Source organism: Miniopterus schreibersii (genome assembly GCF_964146895.1).
Source record: "Miniopterus schreibersii genome assembly, chromosome: 6".
In the NCBI taxonomy this organism is placed as follows: domain Eukaryota; kingdom Metazoa; phylum Chordata; class Mammalia; order Chiroptera; family Miniopteridae; genus Miniopterus; species Miniopterus schreibersii.
This window is the reverse complement of record NC_138107.1, coordinates 38,650,303-38,674,339: the sequence shown is the minus strand read 5'-3', so window position 1 is coordinate 38,674,339 and position 24,037 is coordinate 38,650,303. Positions and strand designations below refer to the sequence as shown.

Here is a 24,037-nt window from a genome sequence, read left to right as displayed (position 1 = left end):
GTTTATGCAGAAAAGAGCGCATATTCATACAGACCTCCTCTTTACAACAAAACATGATTGCTGCTGCTTTCGATTTAATTATATATCTTGGCGATGTTATCATATAAAACTGCATCTTTTTCAACAGCTACATAGTGCTCCAGTGTTGGAAGGTACTGATTTAACCAGTCTCCTAGACTGTCCAATTTCTTGCTTTTACAAAAAGTGTCATAATGGACACCCTTTTATAACACTGATTTGGTGCACACCTGGGAGTGCAGTGGTTGGATAAATTGAGTGTAGCGGAATTACTGGCTTAACGAGAATGTGTATTTTGAATTTTTGTAAATAAAACCTCATTGGAGAGCAACTGGACAGTATCAGTATGTACTTCCAACAAGAGTAAGAATGCTTCTGTTGTTAAGGGTAACAGGACCATTCTGATGGTTATTTATAATTTTAATTGTAATTTCTCTTACAAGTATGTCTGAGCACCTTTTCCTACATTGACAAGCCATTCCTTTTCTATGAACTATTAAGTCTCTCACCGGCCCATTTTTCTACTGGGTTATTGACTTACATATAAAAAAGTTAGGCTTTTGTCATATACACTGCAAATATCTCTTCCCAACTCATTGCTGCCTTTTAAACATGGTATCTTTTAGTCACACAGACTTAATTTTGTATGTAGTTAACATCAAATATTTTGAATATCTGAAAGACATGTCATGATTAGAAAGATACTATTTTAAGATTAAATTCCCCATATTATCTGTACTGCTTTATAGATTTTTAAAAAAAGACATAGTACTTTTAGAAAAACTGTAGTTACTATTACAGCATATTTTATCCTTTCTAGTAACTGTCTCTTGACAAGTAGAGATAAACCCATTTTGGTTTTCATCATGGATGGTGAAAAGTCAATACCATAAGCATACTACTTAATGCTCTTCCTCAGGCCCAGAAGAGTGGAGTTTCTGTCACCTTTGTGAACATAAGCATCCTAATTAATTTCGGCCACTTTCCTACCATTCTGCTTACTGTCCTTTTCTGAATTCCTTTAGGAGTAACGTCAGTTTGACAGATACCCAACCACTGAAATCCATCAAGAAATCGATGTTTAAAGAAACTGGAATTAATCTACAAGTAATTATAATTCTTACCAGTACATTTAATGAAAAGTAAGCTTGTGAAATAGCAATTTTTGGAGATTTAAGAATGTTCAAGTATAGAAAGATCCTGGTACCTTTATCTTAATATTCTACTCCAAAAAAATAATATAACACATTATATAAGTACATACTCGATCATTTGAATAAAGTCTCAAGTTATCGTAGCTATATTTTGACAAAACTACCATACAGTTTGCCTATTAAAAAATTTAAGTATGGCCCAGCCGGGCATGGTCAACAGTGAGTGTCGACCTAGGATCCAGGAGATCACAGTTCAATTACCGGTCAGGGCACATGCCCAGGTTGTGGGCTTGATTCCTGGTTGGGGGCGTGTGGGAGGCAGCCGATCAATGACTCTCTCATCATTGATGTTTCTCTCTCTTCCTCTCCCTCCCTCTCTCTGAAATCAACAGGTATATTTAAAAATAAAAATAAAAAATTTAAGTATGGCCCGGCCGGGCGTGGCTCAGCGGTTGAGCGTCGACCTAGGATCCAGGCGATTGGGGTTCGATTCCCGGTCAGGGCACATGCCTGGGTTGCGGGCTGCAGCCGATCAATGACTCTCTCATCACTGATGTTTCTATCTCTCTCTCTCTCCCTCCTTTCCTCTCTCTGAAATCAATAAAGATATATTTTAAAAAAAAAAAAATTTAAGTATGAAAAACTGTAATTAAATATTTTTGAGCACTTATGAACAAGGCATTGTGAGAACTTACATTAATTTTCTCCCTACTCTCCTCTACCATCTCTAGTTCAGTTCCCTCTCATCTGAAATAAAACAGCCTCCTTGATTCCAGTCCTGCCCATCTCCAGTCCTTTCTCAAATTACAGCTGCAGTAAAATTTCTAAAATGCAAGCCTGACCTGGTAACAGCACTTCATTCCTTAAGATGCTTCAGAGGCTTCCCACTGTTCTTAGGTTAAAGTCCAAACTCTCTAATATAGCTTACAAGGCTATATAACTCATAATTCAGTAGCATTCCAGCCTCCTCTTTTAACGTTCTGCTCCAGCAATACTAATCTTTCAGTGTTTCCAACATACCAACTCCACTCCTCTTATGTCTTCACACATGCACCTCCCAACCCTCACTCTTCACCACCTCAGTATAAAACTGCCCTCATGGCCTGCTCTGACCCTCAAAGCCAGGAGGGGTCAATACTGTGTGGCCTCAGCATCTTGGGCCACATCTGCTATCATATCTGGTGTTTATGTCTCTTACATTGGACTTGAAGCTGCTGAATCATGTGCCCCACTGCCTCACATCCAGTGGGTACTCAATTTGTTGACTGAATGCTTTGTTAATTTTAATATATCCATAGAAACCATTTACTTCCAATAACTGTCCCCCCATCATCCCTCAAGAATTACACCTTAATAAAAAAAGTATTTCAACTTATGGAAAAAACTTTTATATTAGTCTTAGATGTCAGTGACCAAAGAAAATGCATCAAAATACCCACTTAACATCCTTACTTTTACTTACATCTGAAACTGAGGGAGATTTTCAGAGGGCAACGCCAGGGCCAAATCCAAAAATTTGCAAGCAGAGAGATAGAGGTTTAACCACCGCTGGCTGTTATAGGAAGTAGAAAAGCCGTTGCCGCCTGTGTAGGTTGTCTCCAGACCAGCCACAGAGGGGCCTGAAGTCCTGTGAGCAGAGACGGTGCTGTCAGTAGCTGGACCTGTTTACGAACAGGTGACTCCTGGGAACCTCAAGTGCCAACTAATATTTTTCATAATCATTTTGAAAAGTGTACCTATAATTACTAAGCAAGGTTATGACTATAATGTAGCTGTTCTCAAACAAAAAATTATCTTTTGTTCTTTAAATTTTATGAACATAAAAATAGTACAGAGTAACTGGGATACACCCAAGAAATAGAAAAATACAAGCTGTAAAACCAAGAGCCCTCTCTACTGCTGCCATGCGAGGGGGGGGCTTTCTGTAACACTAAGCACAGTCACCAGTGCAGGGAACTCTTACAAACCTAACACTGCAAAAAAATAAAATATACTCAAGACATAAAGGTCTTAGGGGAACTTTTCAATTTTTAAACTTATTTGTACAAAAATTCCTATATAAGTAAAAATAAATTATATTTAATCATACAATTAAACTGCCTCTACTAAGAGAAATAAAATGATAATACATTGAGATCATTCTGGAATATCTGGACATACGGATAACTTAGTGACAGGTTATGTGCCATAATACGTTTTGCTGCATGTTTTACAGCCAAGATTTGACCTATCACAACAAAAATGGCTCATGTAACTGGAACAATATTGTATTGCTTTGAACAAAATTTGTCTCTAGAGGCCAAAGGTCATGAATACTGATAGTTTAATCCAGTCTAAAGTGCTTAAGGAATAAGTACAAATATATCCAAATAAGATCAAGTAGATAGTAACAGACTAAATACAGGGTGGGGCAAAAGCAGGTTTACAGTTGTGAGTATACAATATTCTCACATTGTTATTAATTAGTGTACTATTTTCCATATGAACTGTAAACCTACTTTTGCCCCACCCTGTATATAAAGTATTATAAAAAACAGCATCTGTACTCTCCTAGTTGTGAAGTAACATTCTAAATCATTTTTGGATACTAAATATCGACAAGAATATGTTGAAATGAACCACATATTACCGTGAAATATCTTCATCAGCAGTGAGCTCCTGCTCCATCAGTAAAAATACCTGTACCTGAAGACCGTGGAATAAATGTTAAATGTTTTTTCAAACCGGATATCTAATCCTTCTTTCAAGTTATCTTTAGGCTATATTTTCATTAATCTAAAAACAAATTTTAGGATACAATTTCAGGATCTTTATACGTAGTTTCTGGAAATAAAACTGCAAATTTACCACAGAGCTTTGCTGATCACTGGCAGAGCTAAGATGAAGGCATGCTTTTGTTTGGATGAATATGGAGCAGTTACAGTTATTGAAACAGGAAAAATATTAAAGCCAACTTCTTTGTGGGTAAATTATAAATGCTGAGTTTTCAGAGCTGTTTCCTTTCCCTTTATCTCCCCTCCACTCCTAGATCATTCCAATGAGGGTGACAGGGTCTGGTTTGGGGAGAGGGATGGATTAGTGTAGGGGGACTTGGGAAGGTTTATTGTTTTGGAAGTTTGCAAAATCTTTATGAAAAAAGTCTCTTTGAAGCCAGCTTAATTAGAGCAAGGGCTGCACTTTAGAATGAGTGCACGCCTCACTCAGTCTCCATTTCAATACAGCCACACCATTTCTAGTCACCCTAGAGGGGCTGCCACAGGTGGGAACCAGGCCTGGCGGCCATGACAAAGTTAAACATTTGGTGCAGAAGAGACTGAATTGAACTAGATCAGACAAAGTAATGACTCACAAGGAGCTAATATTAATGTTGTATATTAGGAAATTTAAGCTGTATGGAGATGAAATCTGACTTGTTTTACTATCTTCAAGTGTTAAAATCGTCGGGAAAAGGCTTAGTTTTTTATACAGTAAGCATGCTGACACTAGTCATGGTGCTCTGTAATTTACTTATCACTTGACTGAACTAAAATGAACTCACAAGTTCTGTGATCATGGTAGGCCAGAGAGAGGTAAGATGTTGTGGAGACATTCTTAAAAGTAACACTCTGAAAAACAGGAACACTTGAGAATGAAGAGTTGGCACCTGGGGCAAACGCAGACTCTCCACCAATCTCTCTGAAAGAAATGCAGCATATTATCAATACCTAAATAATTAGAATCATTTTCATGTAAAATTTTTCTATATAACCTAGTCTAGTTTTGCTCAAACTCTCTGTGGTGAAGGACCAACTCCTTAAAAAATTTCCTATCTGCTGCAGATTGATACTTTTGTAAACTATAATAGAAATGAATTATTAGAAAAATCATAATAAAGAAAAACCATTTCTGTTACCCACCATGAATGACATAGTAGACTGGGCCAGGTCCACAGGACCACCCTTTGAGTAGCCCCGATCTAGTCAACCTTAGAATAACAGGACAATGTGCATGCTATACGTATGACATGATGAGATACAAGGGGTCAGGAAAGGACAAGTCCATTACCTTCCGAGAGAGAGAGAAATAATCTCCCTGGAGAGATGACAGTGTCAATCCCAGCCCAGTCCCCACGTTGAGCTCACCCCCAGCGCAGGCAGTGCACTGACCTCCTTCTTGAAGGTTTATCAAAACCTTAGCCACTCCATATCCCAGCCGTACACTAGAGACCTCGAATGTCACTTCCAGTCAACATTTCCTGGCTCTGCCTGTATTTTGGTCCTCTGCTTAAAAGTATATGACTCCTTATGCCCAATAAAAAATGCTAACTCTCTCCTACAGCAAAATAGTCTCACACCACATCCTCAAATATGAATTCCTCGGAAATGTGGACCAAATGATGAGAGGGACTACATCTGCGCAAGCTCTATAAACTCAGCGTCCGATTCCTTTTCGTACTGGTGATATATTTTATTGTTTCAGTGGAACAAATTTCTAATTCTCCTACATTTTCATCTACCTATACTTGCTATATTTCACCCCAGCTCACAACTTAGGGAAAGTATTTTCTAAGAAACAAAACCCCAGCAGACTGGAAGGCAAAGAAAATAGCTTTTCACTCTTTACCTTGTATATCTGGAAGGTATTTCTGGTACTGGTCAATCTCACTGCTAAAAATAGCAAATGCTAATCTTTTGAGAAGCATGGCTCTCTGCTCTAGCTCCACATCACGGTTTGCAAAGAGATTAAGTGAACTGCTTTGAGCCACAGCTACACGAGCTGAAAAAAAAAGCAAGTGAGAGAGGCTATGATACGTCATCCAGATTATAATTTGTTTTTATTTTATATTTTTATTTATTTAAATTTATATTATTGTTGAAAGTATTACAGATGTCCCATTTTTTTCCCCATTGACCCCTTCTACCCTGTGCCCCCGCCCCAGGGCTTCACCACACTATTGTCTATGTCCATAGGTAATGCATATAAATTATCTGATTAATCTCTTCCCATCCCCCACCCCCCCCACCCCCGCCTTCCCTCTGAGATCCCTCAGTCTGTTCTGTGCTTCTATGTCTCTGGATCTATTTTGTTCATCAGTTTATTTTGTTCATTAGATTCCACATGAGTCAGATCATGGGATACTTGTTGGATTATTATTTGTTTTTAAAAATGCCTAGATCCCCTATGACATCCAAGAGCGGAAGGAACCTAGGGTAGAGGGCTTGGGCTCCTCTCTAGGGCAGAAGGACTGGCAAACAGATCCAGCATACACAAGCCAGAAGACCAAGGGTTAAGAACTGTGATGTGGAGAGACAGAAAACTGGAACTGTAGGTTTCTGAACATAAGATCACTAACAATGCCATTTATAAACAATTTAATATTTTATGCCATCTTCCTGAATCTTTAAAAAGCACTCCTGGCCTGGCCTACCTAGCTCTCTTTCCTTAAGTCTTGTCACTCCTGCCCTGCTCACTCTTTGGCAGCCACACCATCCTGTTTGCTTTTCTTTGAACTCACCAAGCTTTCTCCCACCCCAAGACCTTTATAATTTTTGTTCCCTATGCCTGGAATACTCTGTCCCTAGGATATATCATGCTTGGCTTCTTTAGTTTCACCTCAAATATGAGCTCTTCAGTTGTTATTTAAAATCTATTGCATTGCGCTATTTCCTTCACAACTTCTTTCTTACTCCCTGAAATAATCTTATTTATTTGACTAAGGTTAGCATAATGCCTGGCTCATTTTTGTCTTTTAATAAATATTTGCTGAACGGACAAATGTGAACCTTAAAACAATGCCTTGAAGAGCAGAGAAGAGAGAATACGCTGCTCCTTGCTTTTCCAGAGGGGAAACTGCAGCTTGTGTTAAGGAACTTGTGCAGAATCATACAGACTCACTCATGTTCACTGCTATTTCAGGTCATTAGCTTAGTCACTTCCAAACTTTCAGAAAAATTCAAAAGGCCTGTTTTCTTCAGATGAAGTAGTACAAGAAGCCCTAACACATAAAACCAGTCAAGGTGGGCGGAAAGAGGGAGGAGAGTGGCTCCGACCTTTCCGGCCCCTCCTTCTTTCCTTCAGAAAGATGAGCTGGGCCAGGACTCACAGTGACTGGCCCACAGTGTGGCTCCTTTCCCTGCCTCTCCACCTGTCACTCTTTCATTTTGTCAACAATTACTTACTGAGTGCTTACTGTGTGCTAGGTTCTATGCTGTGCTCTGAGGAAGCAATTTACAGACATGTGGCCAAAGGTTTACTTATTATTCATCACTACGATGTCCTCTGTGAGTTTAACACTATATTCCTATAGGGAACTAAGTATAACCTGACAAAGAGCCAATTCAATAGTGTCTGAAAAAGAGCAAAGTAAGTAATAAAAATGGATCATATACAGGAAAGACACTGCTTAGGTTGTCATCCCATAATACTCACTCATCAAATCTCTAAATGTTGTCTTATCATGTGTCATCAGATTGTCCAGAATTGCTCTCCAACTGAAAAAGACAAGGATTATGATACATAATTAAGGTTTTGTTGTTCATGTTAAAAAAGTGTTTTCCTTTGCAGCATAGTAATTGATTTCAACATACTTTATGAGACACCTTATCATGTTGAATAAAGCGAGACAATGACTTACTGATTAACACAAGAGGCATCCATCTGAAAGAAACTGGGATCCATAAAGAGATCAAAGGCTTCTTTTTTCCAGGCCCTCCGGGTATACTGATACCCACTAAGACTGCTGAGCAGCTGGACACAGGCTCGGTAACTAGGGGCATTATGTGCACTAGGAGGAAGGAAAACCACCTTAACCTGTGTTATCATTTTAATCATCATATTAAGTAATTCATTAGTGTTCAAAGTTACCTAAAACAACAATAGGAAACAGAAAGCACTGTAAGAGATTTTTTTTTAAATCATTATAATTAATTCAAGGTAAAAATAATGTCATTTTGTGGTCATTCAAATAATGGCAATAAAGGAATATAATTTGCTTCTAACAAGCTATAAATTAAATAAGAAATCTACTTATATAATAATAGTACCTGTGATTTCGGAGGTAGGGCACAACATAATGCATGATATTTACAAGTAAAGGAATAACTCGTTCTTTTTCATCACTATAGAAAACCATATCTAAAAGATGAGCCAAAACCTAAAAAAATAAAGAAATGGAGTATAATCAAAGAGCTGAAACTGATAGCATTCAGAGGTGGTTTTCATCTTTAAGAAAACCTAGAATACCTTAAAATTGGAAACACCTAAAATAAGATCTCCCTAAGCCATTTTTATATGAATGGTATCTGTCACTATTTGCTTTTTTGTTCATTATAACTATAAGGATATAAATATGGGCAAATTTTTACTATTTTTAACCAAGAAAGGGAAGTATACAAAAAGAGAGGTGAAGATTCCTGACCTGGTTAAAGGGAGCCTGGAAAATACCAACCAAATGAATTGAGCTGCTCAAGTCTCAACTCTTAATAGCTATTTGATTTTAATCATATTGTTCTATTCTTTGTGAAGCTGTGTCCACATCTATAAAGGGCAAACAAAAAATGACCTGCAAGACTATATAACAGTGTATAAAAAAGAACATGACAGAGGATGCATATAAAAATGTTTGGTATACTGTAAAATACTTTGTAGTGGCAAGCTCCACCCTCCCTACCATACTATAATACAAAAGCACTTGTCTTTTTATAAAAAGTATACTTTTAAAAACAGTTCTTGGAGACGTGAGCAAAATCTAAGGTTATTATCACTAATTTAACAAACTAAATAACCTGAATACAAAGTCAAAACTTTATTCTATACAATGATTTCTACAAGTACATAATAATTTTTCAAATTAAAAACTCTTAGAATTACTTGCTAATATTTAATTGTGAAACTATTTACTTGAAAGTTCATTTTTAAAAACCTGATAATATTTACCTCAGAGAGTAATGTCAGTGCATGGACACTATATACAGAAGGAGTTATGTTTGAGGTTTCCAATGCAGGGGATAACATATCTGAATTAGAGAAAAGACATGTAAAGAAATAGTTAGGTCTTTCCCCACTGAAAACGCTACCTACTAAACATGAGACAAAAGGGATGATTTTATGGTATTTACAGCAAGAGCTGCAATGATTTCTTAGTGAATATACACCTACAAATATAAGCCTAGATGTTTGAGATCAATACCTTCAACGTCAGATTCCAGACTGGTTCCATCCACCGTTATTTTGGGAGAAGGCTTAACTTCAAGATTCCTTCGCAGCCATGTGGTCTGTTCCAAAGAAGAACCAGCAATTGCACCGATTGCATCCACTATTTTATGAGTCACATCCTACAGAAACAAGGAAAACAACTATATATATGTACTTATATACACACACGAAACTTCACAATCTTTTTTTAAAGGATTTTAAAATTTTATGTATGTATTTACTTATTTTTATTGATTTTAGAGAGATGAAGGGGGAGGGAATGGGGGAGGGAGCAAAGGAGAGAGAGAGAAATACTGATTGCTTGCCTCCCGCAAGGGCCCCGACCAGGAACTGAACCCATAACCTGGGTATGTGCCCTGACGGGGAATCGAACCTACCACCTTCTGGTGTACTAGACGACGCTCCAACCACTGAGACACCTGGCCAGGGCCACAGAAAATCTTACTTGACCTTCCCATTTTAGTGTTGAGGACACTGAGAAACACAGAGTTTTGGCAACAGTCCTCAGTTTAGAATGCCTTACCTGAAGGTCTCTTTGGTCTTTTTTATTTTCCAAACTAGGGTTTTTCATAATAAACTCATTCAGAACCCTAAAATAGCCAAAGAGAAAAACAAACCAAAAATATTAAAGAAAGTGATACAATCTAATTTCTCACAGTGAGCAAGTGACTGTGTGGCCTCAATTTCTATTTTATATATTTAATGAGTATATATATATATATATATGTATATGTGTGTGTGTGTGTATGTGTATATATATATATGGATATCCTATGACTCAGCTGAAATGCACAAGAATGTGCAATAAAAAGACATGTACAAGGATGTTCGTAATAGCATTATTTGCAAAAGCCAGAATCTGGAAAAAACACAAATGTCTAGCAACAGAAGAGATAAATTGTGGCATATTCATACAATGAAATACTAAACAGCAATGAACATGAATAAATTATAGCTACATGAAATTACATGGATGAATCTTACAGATGTGTGAAAGAAGAAGACACAAAATAAAATAAAGCAGTTATAGTTCAAAAACAAGGCAAGATTTATCTGTGGTGTTAGAAGTCAGAATAGTAGTTATCTTTGGGGAGAAGGGATAGGACAGTAATTGGGAGGGGACCTGAGGGGACACGTGGTGTTTTATTTCTTAATTTAGGTTCATTATTATACACTGTGTGTGTTTACTTTGTAATAACTTGTGGAGTTGTGTACTGAATTATTTGTATGTTTTTCTGTATGCGTTTTACATATCAACCAAAAAGTAAAAAACAAAAACAAAAAAACCCCAAACCCCACCAATTGTAAACTGTAACATAGAAATGGTTTCTTACCCTTTGTATGAATATATATGATAGATTAAATTTTTAAATTTTCCATTTCCATTGTTTGCTAAATAATTCCATTCAATATTTACTTTGACTTGATTTTATTAAGATAAATTATATGCATAATTATTTTCAAACTCATAGGTAAAGTTATATTGAAGAGCAATCTTCATATTGATTTCTATAGTTAGAAATTTTTAGAGGATCAGTGGAATGGTTGGGGGAAAAACTAAACAACCAGAAGTTTAGAAAGGGAATTAAGTTTCTCGTATAAATGAACATGTCCAACTTTAGATGGCCTTAATTTTTAATGAATTAGCCAGCAGGGTTATTCGGTGACAATTCAAACACCTGTACATATATTCCCTCTTTGAGCCTTAAAACAATTCAGAGGCAGGTAGGGCAGATATTACTGCCTGATAGGAAAATAGCCTTCGAAAGGTTTATTGATGTACCCAAGGTTACAGTGATTAGGGTTGGTACTAGAGATTAAAACATAAGATCAGAAATCTTCATTAGAACACTGTTTGATTTCTAGTATTTACATCTCTCATTACTAAAAATCATACACATGGGTAATCTTAACTTCTGATCCAAGAATTGCAGACATTGAGTTCACTGCTCTTTTTACTAAACCTTCAATCTCTAAAACTCTTTCAGCTTTTTTATTTAGAAAACAGATATCATGAGAGTCCAGGGATCATCATGAACCCTGAAATTCTAGAGCAGGAGCTCTAGTCCGCTGTGGCTGGGGACTCAACATTACTCAGCTATAACAGGCTCTTAAGCTCTCAGCTCTGTCACTCCACCTTCTCTCTGCTTCCTGTGGGAAGACTACATTCCCACATTTACTAGGAAACACGAGGCCATCTTCGTGAAGAAACCTCAACTTCCTTCTTCTCCACTTCAAAATTTTCTATACCATTGGCTGCCAAAACAGAATTGCTAGTTCCCTTAAGGACAATAAAGGTAGTAGATAAATTTATATATATAGAATCACAACAATTACATATATTAAATCATTATCACAGCTACAGAGGCTGATTAATAGATCAAAGTTCTTTGCTTTTTGGTTGAATTTATCCATTCAGTGTGATAACATATTGACTGTCACTGGCTATTAATGACACCACTGGACAATCTGAGATAATGTAAAAAGGTTGGGGAAAAGTGTATTCCCTTTCTTATCCCCCTTATGTCTTAAGCAGTCCTTTTCAAACTTTAGTGTGTATTCGATTCACCTGGGAATCTTGTTAAAATTCTGATTGGGGGAGTCTAGGGGTAGAGCCTATGATTCCACATCTCTAATAAGCTCCCAGGTGATTCCATTGCTGCTGGTTGAAGGATCAGCCTTTGAGTGGCAACATCATAGAGAAAATGCACCCTCCTTTCTCATTCTTAGACCTGGTGCCATTCCCTGCTCTCCATGCCCTCCTCTGTCTCTGGAATCTGGTGCTGTCAATGAGCTCCCTTCTCTCTAGAATCTTCGATCACTGTCCACTTACATAACACTTATTATTGGCCAGGCACTATAAAATCTAAGATTTTAACAAATATTTAACTCATTTAATCCTCAACTCTCTGACAGGCACTATTACCACCGCCATTTTACAGATGGAGAGGTTAAATAATCTGCCCAGGGGCACACAGCTAAGAAGTAAAGGAGCTGGGATTTGTCCCCAGGCAGAGCACGACTACAGAATCTTTGCTAGTGACAAGTCAACATCCTCAGGTCTTCCTTATCTGTAATGATGACTTTCAAATCACATTTCCTCTTGCTACCTTATAATTTCTTTCTTTTCATAAACAAACATCTCCAAAGAGTAACCCACATTTACTTTCTCATTCTAACTCTTTGCTGTTCACATCTGTGCTTAGTACCTTGCCACTCCTCTCCCCGAAATCACCAACCCTTGAGAAACCAATGATGCCAGCCTCTTATTCCTCTCTGAAGGTGTTATTCACGCCCTCTTAGCTCCTCTCTGCTTTTACAACACTGACTATGCAGTATCCGGTTTTCTTCTCGCTTTCTGATAGACACTTGCTTTCCTATCTCCTTTGCTGACCGCTTTTCCTTCTTCTTTCCCTCTTCCTTCACTCCCATAACAGTTCGCACTCCCCCCGACACAGAATTCCTAGTCCACCCTCTTTCCCCTGTGATCCATCCTACCGCCCACCCTGCCAGTCCCATCTCTCCTCAAAACCTGCAATCACTCCACCACCTGCCTGTGACAAGAATTCTTAAACTAAAATGCAAAACGCTTCCCCATGTAGCTCCCATCTCCCTTTTCATCCACCCCATTCCATTGCCTGTACTGCTCTATAATCAGACAAGGCACCTTGCCTCAGTACACCTTCCGCCCCGTCCCCCACCAGCTCCAGAAAGAAGGCTTTCTGCTCCTACCATCTCCATTCAAGCAAGTACTTACTGTGAACCAAGAACAATGGTGAGCAAAACCAGACACTGTCCATGAACTCAAGGTGCTGGCAGTTAGGTAAAGGTGACTGAAATTTTTCAAATAATCATACAAACTAGTAACACCGATCAGGAAAATGACTTTTCCAAGCCTGTTTATGCTGAGGGCCTTGAACTCAAATGATCCTCCTCTATGAAGTTCCACTTCAGCTGTACCTCTCACCCCTCCCCTTCTAATCCTATGGTCCCTTCCTCACGAAATAACTGCTGTTGTAAGCTTTACACGAGCACACTGACATTTTGTATATGTGTAAATACATATTGCTCCCTCTCCACCCCCGCCCTTTATTTACAGGCCTCATGTTACATGTCTAGTTTTACACCTTGAGAATTCTACGGGAAGGCAGAGAGATCACAGCAACTAGGAGAATGAACATTCTTTTTTTATTCAAAATAATATTTTTAAGTGAAATTGCTTACCCAAGTATAAGAAACTGCCCTGGGGCTGGAAGACTCAGTTGTATAGAGTCTTTCAGTAGGATCAAAAGGGATGCCCAGCTATCCACTAAATTGGGCACTGGAATTCTGCAAAATAAATATATTTTATATATATACGTATATAGAAATCCACAGTAAACTTTAATTTTCTTTATATTTTCCAACAGTCTTTTACAAATTTTTCTACTAGTTTCTGAAACATTCCCTAAATTTGTATAGGCTATGAGAGAAAAAATTCCTAAAAGCTTTATCTTTTCTACTAATGTTACATAAAAAGAAAATCAAATACATTCAAAATACCCAGTGTGATTTATTAGTCTAAAAATTTTGCTATAGAACACCCAGTTTTTAATACATGGACTCTCAAAATTAAAATACAACTGAAATCTCAGTTTATTTACTAACACCACAGTCACCTACTCCCTATCCTGTTCTCTCCCATATTAGCTCTTTTTCCTTCACCTATCAGTCTGTCTCATTTAAGGGAGACTTGTTAATCTACTTGAACATCAGTCTTTCACCTATAGAGAAATTAAGAATGTCTTCTTTTAGTCTGATCTTAACCCTAATACCTCTATGTGTCTAAGTTCAGATTTTAAGAAGTCACAGCCAGTTTTAATAAACTACACAACCTAACATTATAAATGTCAGTCACAGATCACAAAATGAGGCTACCTTTGGTGATTAAAACTGAATTACCCTATAACAGAGGATTAGGATTCAAGTTCTCCAGTAAGAAGGTTATCAAAACTGAGTCAACTAACTTTCTATTCACGGGTTCATTAAATGCAAAACTGGAATGCCATAACAAAAAGATACTTTCATTCCATCATTCCTAACATTTAAAAAATCCTACTAGGCTACCATATACTCACCTATATCAAAATAATAATAAATTCAAAGGCAGTAGGCATGGTTTCAATAGTAGGATTCAGCTTTTCACATATATTTAAATAATTTTCTTAAATAATTTTCAGTGTTTTAATATCCAGTGTATCTTAAATACACTTAGGTCTTCAGGTCTGTAGGATTTGTCTGGCTGGGTCATTAAGATCTCCAATGACTTGTATTGGTATATCCATAAACAATGTTTCTCTGATTCTAGCATTTGTTCTTTTAGTTTTAGGGGGGGAAAAGAGCAACTTCTTGAAAGAATTCAGGTGCTTTTCTCCTAAATTTCCTAATCTTTATACATTGCTAATGCAGTAAGGAGAGATCCACATCAGTTAGCTTACCTTTGAATATAAGCATAGAAAAACTGAAGCATGCAGACTTCCAAAGAAAGATGTTTCTATAAACAAAAGAAATCAATTTTACAGAGAAGAAAAACTCTGCCTTTGCTTTTTCATTGTTGCGACTACTCTGTATTTTACTGCCAATTTTTAATTTAAAAAAAAAATTAAGAAAACAAAAAAACACAAGTTTGTCAAAAAACAAACAAAACCATGCATCTCTCTTCCACTTAGTAAGGAAAAAGCTCAAGAGCTATTTAAAAAGTTGAAAATGGATGGAAGGAATAGAAAGATTCTCAATTCCTATCCTACCACTCCAGCTATTACTGTTAAATTATCCATTTATTCTGTATCAAAACTAGTTTTATTTGAATCAGCTTATGCTTGATTGGTGCTATCAGAATGTTATTCATTTTCTGTAGCTCTGAGATTTTTTTTATGAAATGTGCTTTTAATCTATTTTACCACACATTTCTGTTAAAGTACTGTAGTTAGTCGAATTTGGGAACAATGCCTATAGCCTAAAATGCAGTCTTTAACTAAAGATAGTGCTGAGTGAAACATATAAAAAGAAACATCTGTACTTAGGAATCAAAGGAAACTGATGACCCTGACATTTACCAATTTGTTCCCTTTTAGTAGCCATTATGCCCTGAAGTTTTTCTCTTTTATCACAAAGAAAAATCAAGTACCTAATCTATTCAGAACTTAGCAGAGTAACAGCAGAGGGGAAGCAGGTGGGGTGTGTGTGTGAGAAATTTGCTCTTACCTGTTTTCATAGTGTGCACACTTAGCCCAATATCTGGTACAAGTAGATGATGAAAATATACTGAATTGAGCTTTTCCAGGTAAATTTAAAATCCTATCACAAATGCCCCAGAGACGACTTCAGAATAGTAAAGAGATTACTAAAAAGTTAAGGACACTGGCTATTTACACATGCAAGCACAATTTTTCCATTGGCAGTTCAAGAAAAATATTTTTAAAAAAATTCAACATCTTCAGATCTGTAATAATTCTTTTATAGATGAGATTAGGTTTATTTTGAATGGCTTAAAGTTTAAAGTTTGCAGTTGATAAACATTTTCTAAGAAAATATGACCTCATAGTATTGCCAGAATAAAGAGCAGAAAAAGTAGAGAAGTCCATAATTTTACTATTTGTACGATTTTATGTCTGCCTAATTAAAGACAATGCACTGAGAATGCAGACACTGTTATTCATTTTCTGTAGCTCTTGGAAAGCACAGTCTTGTACATGATCAAAGATGACATATATTAGAACTAAAGTTATAGCAAAATGTGGGAAGTTTACAGAATTAAGAGATTCCTTTTGCGGAACAAGACAGGGATGCCCACTCTCACCACTCTTATTCAACATAGTACTGGAAGTCCTAGCCACAACAATCAGACAAGAAGAAATATAAAGCATCCAAACTGGAAAGGGAGAAGGAAAACTGTCATTGCTTGCAGACGGCATGATACTGTATATACAGAACATTAAAGATTCCACCAAATACTATTAGAGCTGATAAATTCAGTAAAGTAACAGGATACAAAATAAATACCCCAAAATTGGTTGCATTTTTATACACCAATAATGAACTATTAGAAAGGGAAACTAAGAAAACAATTCCATTTACAATTACATAAAAAAAATATGTAGGGATAAATTTAACCAAGGATGTAAAAGACCTGTACTCAAAATTAAAAGACACTGAAGAAAGAAAACAAAGGAGATACAAATAAATATACTGTGCTCATGGGTAGGAAGAATTAACATTGTTAGAATCTCCATACTACCCAAAGTGATCTATAGATTTGACACAATTCCTATCAAAATACCAATGGAATACTTCACACAACTAGAACAAATATTCCAAAAATGTTTATGGTACCACTGCAGACCCCAAATAACCACAGCAATCTTGAGAAAGAACAAAGTTGGAGGAATCATGCTACCTGATATCAAACTATACTACAAGGCCATAGTAATCAAAAGAGCATGGTACCGGCATAAAAACGGACATATATATTAATGGAACAGAATAGAGAGCCCAGAAACAAACGCATGTCTGTATGGTCAATTAGTATAGTTTTGACATAAGGAGGCAAGAAAATACAATGGGGTGAAGACAGTCTATTCAATAAGTGGTGTTCAGAAAATTGGACTGATACATGAAAAATGAAACTAGATTACCTCCATACACCATGTAAAGAATAAACTCAAAATAGATTAAAAACTTCAATGTAAGACTAGAAACCATAAAAATCCTAGAAAACACAGGCAGTAAAATCTCAAGACATTTCTCTTAGCAAATCTCCTTGGGCAAGGGAAACAAAAAAAATTAAAAAATGTGACCACATCAAACAAAAGTTTTTGCACAGCAAAGGAAACCATCAAAAATAAAAGGACAACCCAATGAATGGGAGAATATTTTCACCAATGATACATATGATAAAGGATTAATATTCAAAATTGATAAAGAACTCATACACCAAAAAATACAAACAATTCAATTAAAAAATGGGCAAAGAACCTGAATAGATACTTTTCCAAGAGCACATAGAGATGGCCAACAGACATATGAAAAGATGCTCAATGTCTCTACTCGTCTGAGAAATGCAAATTAAAACCACAATGAGATATCACTTCACACCTGTCAGAATGGCTACTACCAATAAATCAACAAACAAGTGTTGGTGAAGATGTGGGGAAAAGGGAGCCCTCGTGCACTGTTGGTGGGAATGCAGATTGTTGCAGCCACTGTAGACAACAGTATAGAGGATCCTCAAAATATTAAAAATGGAACAGCCTGATGACCCAGTGATTCCACTTCTGGGAATATATCTGAAGAAAAACAACACTAATTTGAAAGAATATATGCACCCCTATGTTCACTGCACCATTATTTACAACAGCCAAGCTATGGAAGCAACCCAAGTGCCCATCAACAGACAAGTGGAGAAAAAAACAGTAGTACATACATAAATGGAATATTACTCACCATAAAAAAGAACAAAATCTTACCATTTGAGACAGAATGGATGGACCTAAAGGGTATTATGCTAAGTGAAAGTCAGTCAGTCAGAGAAAGACAAGTACCATATGATTTCACTTACATGTAGAATCTAAAGGAAAATATATATGAACAAACAAAACAGAAACAGATTCATAGGTATAGAAAACAGACTGACGGTTGCCAGAGAGGAGGGGGATTGGGGGACTAGGAGGAAAAGGTGAAGGGACTGAGAAGTACAGACTGGTGGTTAACAAAACAGTAATGGGGATGTAAAAGTACAGAGTAGGAAATATAGTCAATAAGATTGTAATAGCTACATATGGTGTCAGGTGAGTACTGGAAAGATCAGGGGGAACACTTTGTAAAGTATATGATTGTCTAACCACTATGAAACTACTCCAAAATAATATTGAATGTAAACATCAATTGAAAAAAATTAAAAAATTTTAAAAAAAGAGATTCATTTAGAAGAGAAAGCAACAAAGAAGCTTTGAGAAAGGCAACAACTGAGGTAAACACACCTTGGGCTTGGGTTTCTGTGTTCTTCCTTTAAAGGACCAGAACCTCACCCCCACCAAACCCCCAGCCCCTAAGAATTAGGAGACACAGCTCTTGACTGCCTTAAGTGTACATATAGACATGAGCAGTTAACTGTTTTTCACTGGCTACAGAATCATCACAATAGTAAGTCTTTGAAGATATTGATCAGTTTTCATTACGGCAGTGTAAGTGCCACAATGCATTCATCTCTGCTAAAAGGACGTTACCATACAACAAAAAATCTTACCTACCAGCATCATTTTTGAAACAGCTGTAAGCAAAAGCTGAGAAAAGCTCTTCTTACCTTGTCCTTTGCTATGGCTGGGGGCTGCTTTAAAACTTCTTTCACAGTCTGCATAACAGTTTCTGTTCTCATGACGCTGATTGAGCGAACCAGTTCTACCAGTAAGAGCTGTTCTTCACTGGCTGCAGGAATAACCTGGATAATACATCATTGTATTTACATATGTGCGTACCTAAGTCTTTTAAGAGAAGTCACAGAATCAAGAGAATACTTTATGGTCTCTTCTTAATATAAATAAATTTTCAAGTCCATTGGTTACACTTTAAAAATTTTTTTATCAATAATACATGTACATGATTTTTAAAAAATCACATAGGACAATAAGCTCGATAAGAAAAAATCTGCAGTGCCCTATCCCTTCTCCTGCCCCAAAGCAACCATGCTCAGACCTTAGCCCTTTTCTATTATTTCTGAATAATACACACAGCTGTTTTTTCCTACTTCATATATTTTTTTCATTTTTAGATATTACCTAGTGACCTCCTACTTTAGGACACAATGATTGAGGTCTCTTCCACTTTTGTTCTTATCTTCCCAACAGAGTTATATCATAATTTTACTAAAATAAACATATAGTGTTCACAAGCCTACTTATGGTTGTGCTGTAAGAAGGAACTATCCTTGTATATCATTGCATTTCTCTAATACAACTTTTTGTTTTTCCTAGAATTAATAAACTGCTTTTTTAAACTTGGTTTTCTCTATTTCTATCACAAATTCATCATAAATGCTCCAGCAACTGAAATCTCCTCTAACTACATATTTGAACATACCAGGTAACTAATCTTCTACCTTTCCTCCTCCATTTAATGTCTCCTTTTTTTGTTTTGAGACATCTGTTCAATGTCTTTCTGTTCTACCCTGGGTTGGTGCCTTCTAGGCTTGCTACACAGTATCATCTTGATATCTCTCCTGTGACCATCAGCCTAGAGATTCCCTTTCCTCTCCTTCTGTGTTGGAACTCCTATTACTTAGATCCTCTATCTTCTTCCTTCTTGGTTTATTCCTCCTCTGGTGGAGATGCACTTTCTTATCATTGAGAAAGGGTTAATTGATGGCACTTTTTTTTGAGACATTGCATGGTTCAAAATACCTTGAGTGACAGTTTGGGTATAGAATTACAGGCTGAAACTAATTTTCACATCACAATTTCGAGTGTTGCTATTGACAAGTCTTATCGTTATTCCAGTGAGGAAGGCCAGTATTTTCTCTTTGGAAGATTTTCAAATCTCTTTAAATCTAGTGTCCTGAAATCATATGATAATCTTTGAGGAGATCTTTTTCACAGTGACTGTTGGAGGAATAATCTTGGACTAGATTCTTTTTTCCACTCACTTTTTTTTTGTTCCTACTTCTGCAAAAAATATTGAACCTCCAGTATCACTTCCCTAATTTTCTTTCATTTCTTTTATTTATTTTTTAGAGAGGAAGGGGGGAGAGAGAGTGAGAAACATTGATATGAGAAACATCAACTGGTTGCCTCCCACACACACCCCGACCAGAGATTAAACCTACAACCTAGGTATGTGCTCTGACCAGGAATCCACCTTTCAGAGTATAGGACGGCGCTCCAACAAACTCAGCCACACCGATCAGGGATCACTTCGCTAATTTTCTTATCTCCTTTTACCCACTTCCATCTCTCCAAATTTACATTCTATTTCTGATATTTACCCCTTTTGTTGTAAACTGTACAGTTTTGCTGCTGCTATAAAATTTAATATCAAAGAAAAATTTAAATTTTTGCAATGATCTTTCTTCCAGTCTCTTATTTCATGGGTGCAATATGGTGTCACTTATTGAAAGCATTATTATTGTTTACATCTTCTGTTACCTGTATTGTTCCTTCTGACTTTTTAATCCAGTTGTTTTGGTCTTTGTCTATCATATTAAAAGTTTTTTTTCATGTGACTGTTAATCCTTGTCTTTCTATTCATAGTTTCAGGTGTATAACCCAGTGATTCGACATTATATAACTTAATAATTATACCAATACATCTAGTTCCCATCAGATACCACACAGTTATTACAGTATCATTGATTATATTCCCTATGCTGTACTTTACATTCCTGTGACTATTCTGTAACTACCAATTTTTACTTTTTTTTTTTTTTAAATATATATCTTTATTGATTTCAAAGAGAGGAAGGAAGAGGGGGAGGGAGAGAGAAACATCAATGATGAGAGAGTCATTGATCGGCTGCCTCCTGCACGCCCCTGACTGGGGATTGAGCCTGTAACCCGGGCATGTGCCCTGACCTGGAATTGAACCTCAATCTCCCGGATCCTAGGTTGATGTTCAACTGCTGAGCCACACCCCGCCAGGCCCAATTTTTACTTCTTAATCCCTTCACTTTTTTTGCCCATCTCCCCAAACTCCGCCCATCTTTCACACAGTCCCACAAGCGCCCTCCCCTTTGGCAACTATCAGTCTGTCCTCTGTATCTATGAGTCTGTTTTGGTTTTGTTTGTTCATTTATATTTTTCTTTAGATTCTACATATAAGTGAAATCATATGGTACTTGTCTTTCTCTGACTGACTTTCATTTAGCATAATACCCTTTAGGTCCATCCATTCTGTCTCAAATGGTAAGATTTTGTTCTTTTTTATGGTGAGTAATATTCCATTTATGTATGTACCACTGCTTTTTTATCCACTCGTCTGTTGATGGGCACTTGGGTTGCTTCCATAGCTTGGCTGTTGTAAATAATGGTGCAATGAATATAGGGGTGCATATATTCTTTCAAATTAGTGTTTTGTTTTTCTTCAGATATATTCCCAGAAGTGGAATCACTGGGTCATAAGGCTGTTCCATTTTTAATATTTTGAGGATCCTCCATACTGTTGTCTACAGTGGCTGCAACAATCTGCATTCCCACCAACAGTGCACGAGGGTTCCCTTTTCCCCACATCTTCACCAACACTTGTTTGTTGGTTTACTGATGGTAGCCATTCTGACAGGTGTGAGGCGTTATCTCATTGTGGTTGTAATTTGCATTTCTCAGACGAGTAGAGACATTGAGCATTTTTTCATCTCTTGGCCATCTCTATGTGCTCTTTGGAGAAGTGTCTATTCAGATCCTTTGCCCATTTTTTTAATCCTCACCCAAGGATATATGTTTATTGATTTTAGTGAGAGAGGGAGGGAGAAAGAGAGCACGCGTGCACGTGAGAGAAATATCTATGTGAAAAAGAAACACCTATCAGTTATCCCATGTACATGCCCCCAACCAGGGATTGAACCCCCAACCTCGGTATGTGCTCGGACAGGAATCAAACTCCCAACCTCTTTGTTGTTTGGGATGACGCTCCAACCAACTAAGCCACCCAGCCAGGGCGCTTTGCCCATTTTTAAATTGGATTGTTTGTATTTTTTGGTGTATGAGTTCTTTATAAATTTTGGATATTAATCCTTGATCATATGTGTTATTGGTATGTTCTCCAGTCAATGGGTTCTCTTTTTTTTGACACTTTCCCTAGCTGTGCATACCTTTTTAGTTTGATTTAGTTGCATTTGTTCATTTTTTCTTTTGTCGACCTTGATTGAAGAGATTTGTTAGGAGAAATGTCCAAGATTTTACTGTCTATGTTTTCTAGGATTTTTATGGTTTCCAGTCTTACATTTAAGTTTTGAATCCATTTTGAGTTTATTCTTATATATGACATAAGGAGCTGGTCGTTTCATTTTTTTGCAAGTATCTTTCCAATGTTCCAAACACTGTTTATTGAATAGACTATCTTTACCTCATTGTATGTTCTTGCTTCCTTTGTCAAATATTAATTGACTGCTTTCAAATAGTCCAGGATTTCAATTCTGTCAAATGTAGTATCTACTACTGAATTCTCACATGCAAAGTAATGCCATATAAATGAAATGTTTATTTTTAGTACTTTAGAAATGTCAGCATATGTAATGTGAAATCAGCATAAAAATAACATATCAGAAACCTCTAGCTAGACAAATCATATATCTTGTTTGAATGTAAATTTAATAGCCTTAATATTCTAATCCATCACTATTTATTTCTAATACAGAAAACTTTCCTTGAGCTTTTAAAGTCACAAAACAACAACATTTTCACACATATTAAAAACCAATATATGAATTACATTTAGAAACAAACTATTTAACCTGTCATATCATAATGAAAAACCTAGTGTGAAAATAAAAACTTTTCTCCATATCCTTGCTTCCTACCCCAAATAACCAGCATTTAAAAGATACACTGTACTATACTAGCATGGCTATTTAAATATAGCTACAGTTTTAATATCATACAAATTTCTCTTTTCACATAAAATAATACCTTTTATAATTATTTAAGAAATTTAGGCAACAAGTTGTTATCTAAACCAGTAGACAAAGTGTTGCTTTTCTACTTACCCACCCCATCCCAGCCCTTTTGCAACTAATGGAGAGTTGAAAATTAGCCTGTACAGCAGGTCCTTGAATGACATCATTTTGTTCAACATCTTTTCATTATAATATTGATGAGATATAGTAGGAACTTAACTCTTGTTTATATCAATTAGTCGATAGTAAATTTGGTTTCATTACATGTTGTTTTGCCACAGTTCCGAGAACCCATTTGCTGACACTAAGTAAGGACCCACTGTATTCACCAAATGCTCTACCAAATAAAAAACAAAAAGTATAAAATGGTTAAATACATACCTTGGTCCTGTTGGTATTTTTGTTCTGCCTCCTTTCATTCCATACAAATGCAATGGCAGCCATAAAGTGAACACCATGATTCATTGAAATGGGGCCCAATAATTCAAGAATCTGTTGTCTCAAGTTCTAAAACAAGCAAATGACAAATGAATTAAAAATTATGAAAGCATTAATATGTTTTACTACCTAAATAATAGTAGAGGAAACTTTAATCATGTTAAGAGATGCAACCATGGTCATTTTATTCTATAAGGTGAAAAAAAAAATCCTATAAAATGACAACCAATCAGCTAAATGCACGAGTCTAATTAGTGTGATGAGATAACAGAAAAACATAATATAGTTGACTCTTGAACAACAAGGGTTTGAACCATCAGGGTCCACTAATACAGAAATTATTTCCAATAAATAGTTGCACTGTTTTCCATCTGCACTTGGGATTCCATGGATGTGGGGGGCTGACTGTATGCATTATTCTATGCTATTTTATATAGGGCCCTTGAGCATCCACAGATTTTGATATCCATGGTGGGGAGAGGGGTGTCCTGGAACCAATCCCTAGTGGATATTGAGGGGAAAAAATTGGGGGGCAGTCAAAAGTTACTCACAGATTTTCAAATGCACTGGGGATAAACACCCCCAACCCCTGTATGGT

General features: G+C 36.6%; 1 protein-coding gene across 4 annotated transcripts in view; it reads right to left on the bottom strand.

Annotated features, from left to right (window-relative positions):
* The window catches only part of DOP1A (DOP1 leucine zipper like protein A), an 86,190-nt gene that overhangs the window by 4,195 nt on the left and 57,958 nt on the right, over positions 1 to 24,037 (bottom strand). For all 4 annotated transcript variants that reach the window (XM_081141018.1, XM_081141020.1, XM_081141019.1 and 1 more), the window contains 14 exons: positions 23,383 to 23,508; positions 18,706 to 18,840; positions 14,843 to 14,898; positions 13,590 to 13,694; positions 9,889 to 9,955; positions 9,340 to 9,484; positions 9,087 to 9,166; positions 8,195 to 8,304; positions 7,786 to 7,935; positions 7,581 to 7,642; positions 5,775 to 5,927; positions 4,711 to 4,847; positions 3,802 to 3,857; positions 2,635 to 2,799 (listed from right to left, as the gene is read on the bottom strand). In XM_081141018.1, the coding sequence (XP_080997144.1) occupies positions 2,635 to 2,799; positions 3,802 to 3,857; positions 4,711 to 4,847; positions 5,775 to 5,927; positions 7,581 to 7,642; positions 7,786 to 7,935; positions 8,195 to 8,304; positions 9,087 to 9,166; positions 9,340 to 9,484; positions 9,889 to 9,955; positions 13,590 to 13,694; positions 14,843 to 14,898; positions 18,706 to 18,840; positions 23,383 to 23,508 (1,547 nt within the window). The remainder of the gene's footprint in view (positions 1 to 2,634; positions 2,800 to 3,801; positions 3,858 to 4,710; positions 4,848 to 5,774; positions 5,928 to 7,580; positions 7,643 to 7,785; positions 7,936 to 8,194; positions 8,305 to 9,086; positions 9,167 to 9,339; positions 9,485 to 9,888; positions 9,956 to 13,589; positions 13,695 to 14,842; positions 14,899 to 18,705; positions 18,841 to 23,382; positions 23,509 to 24,037) is intronic.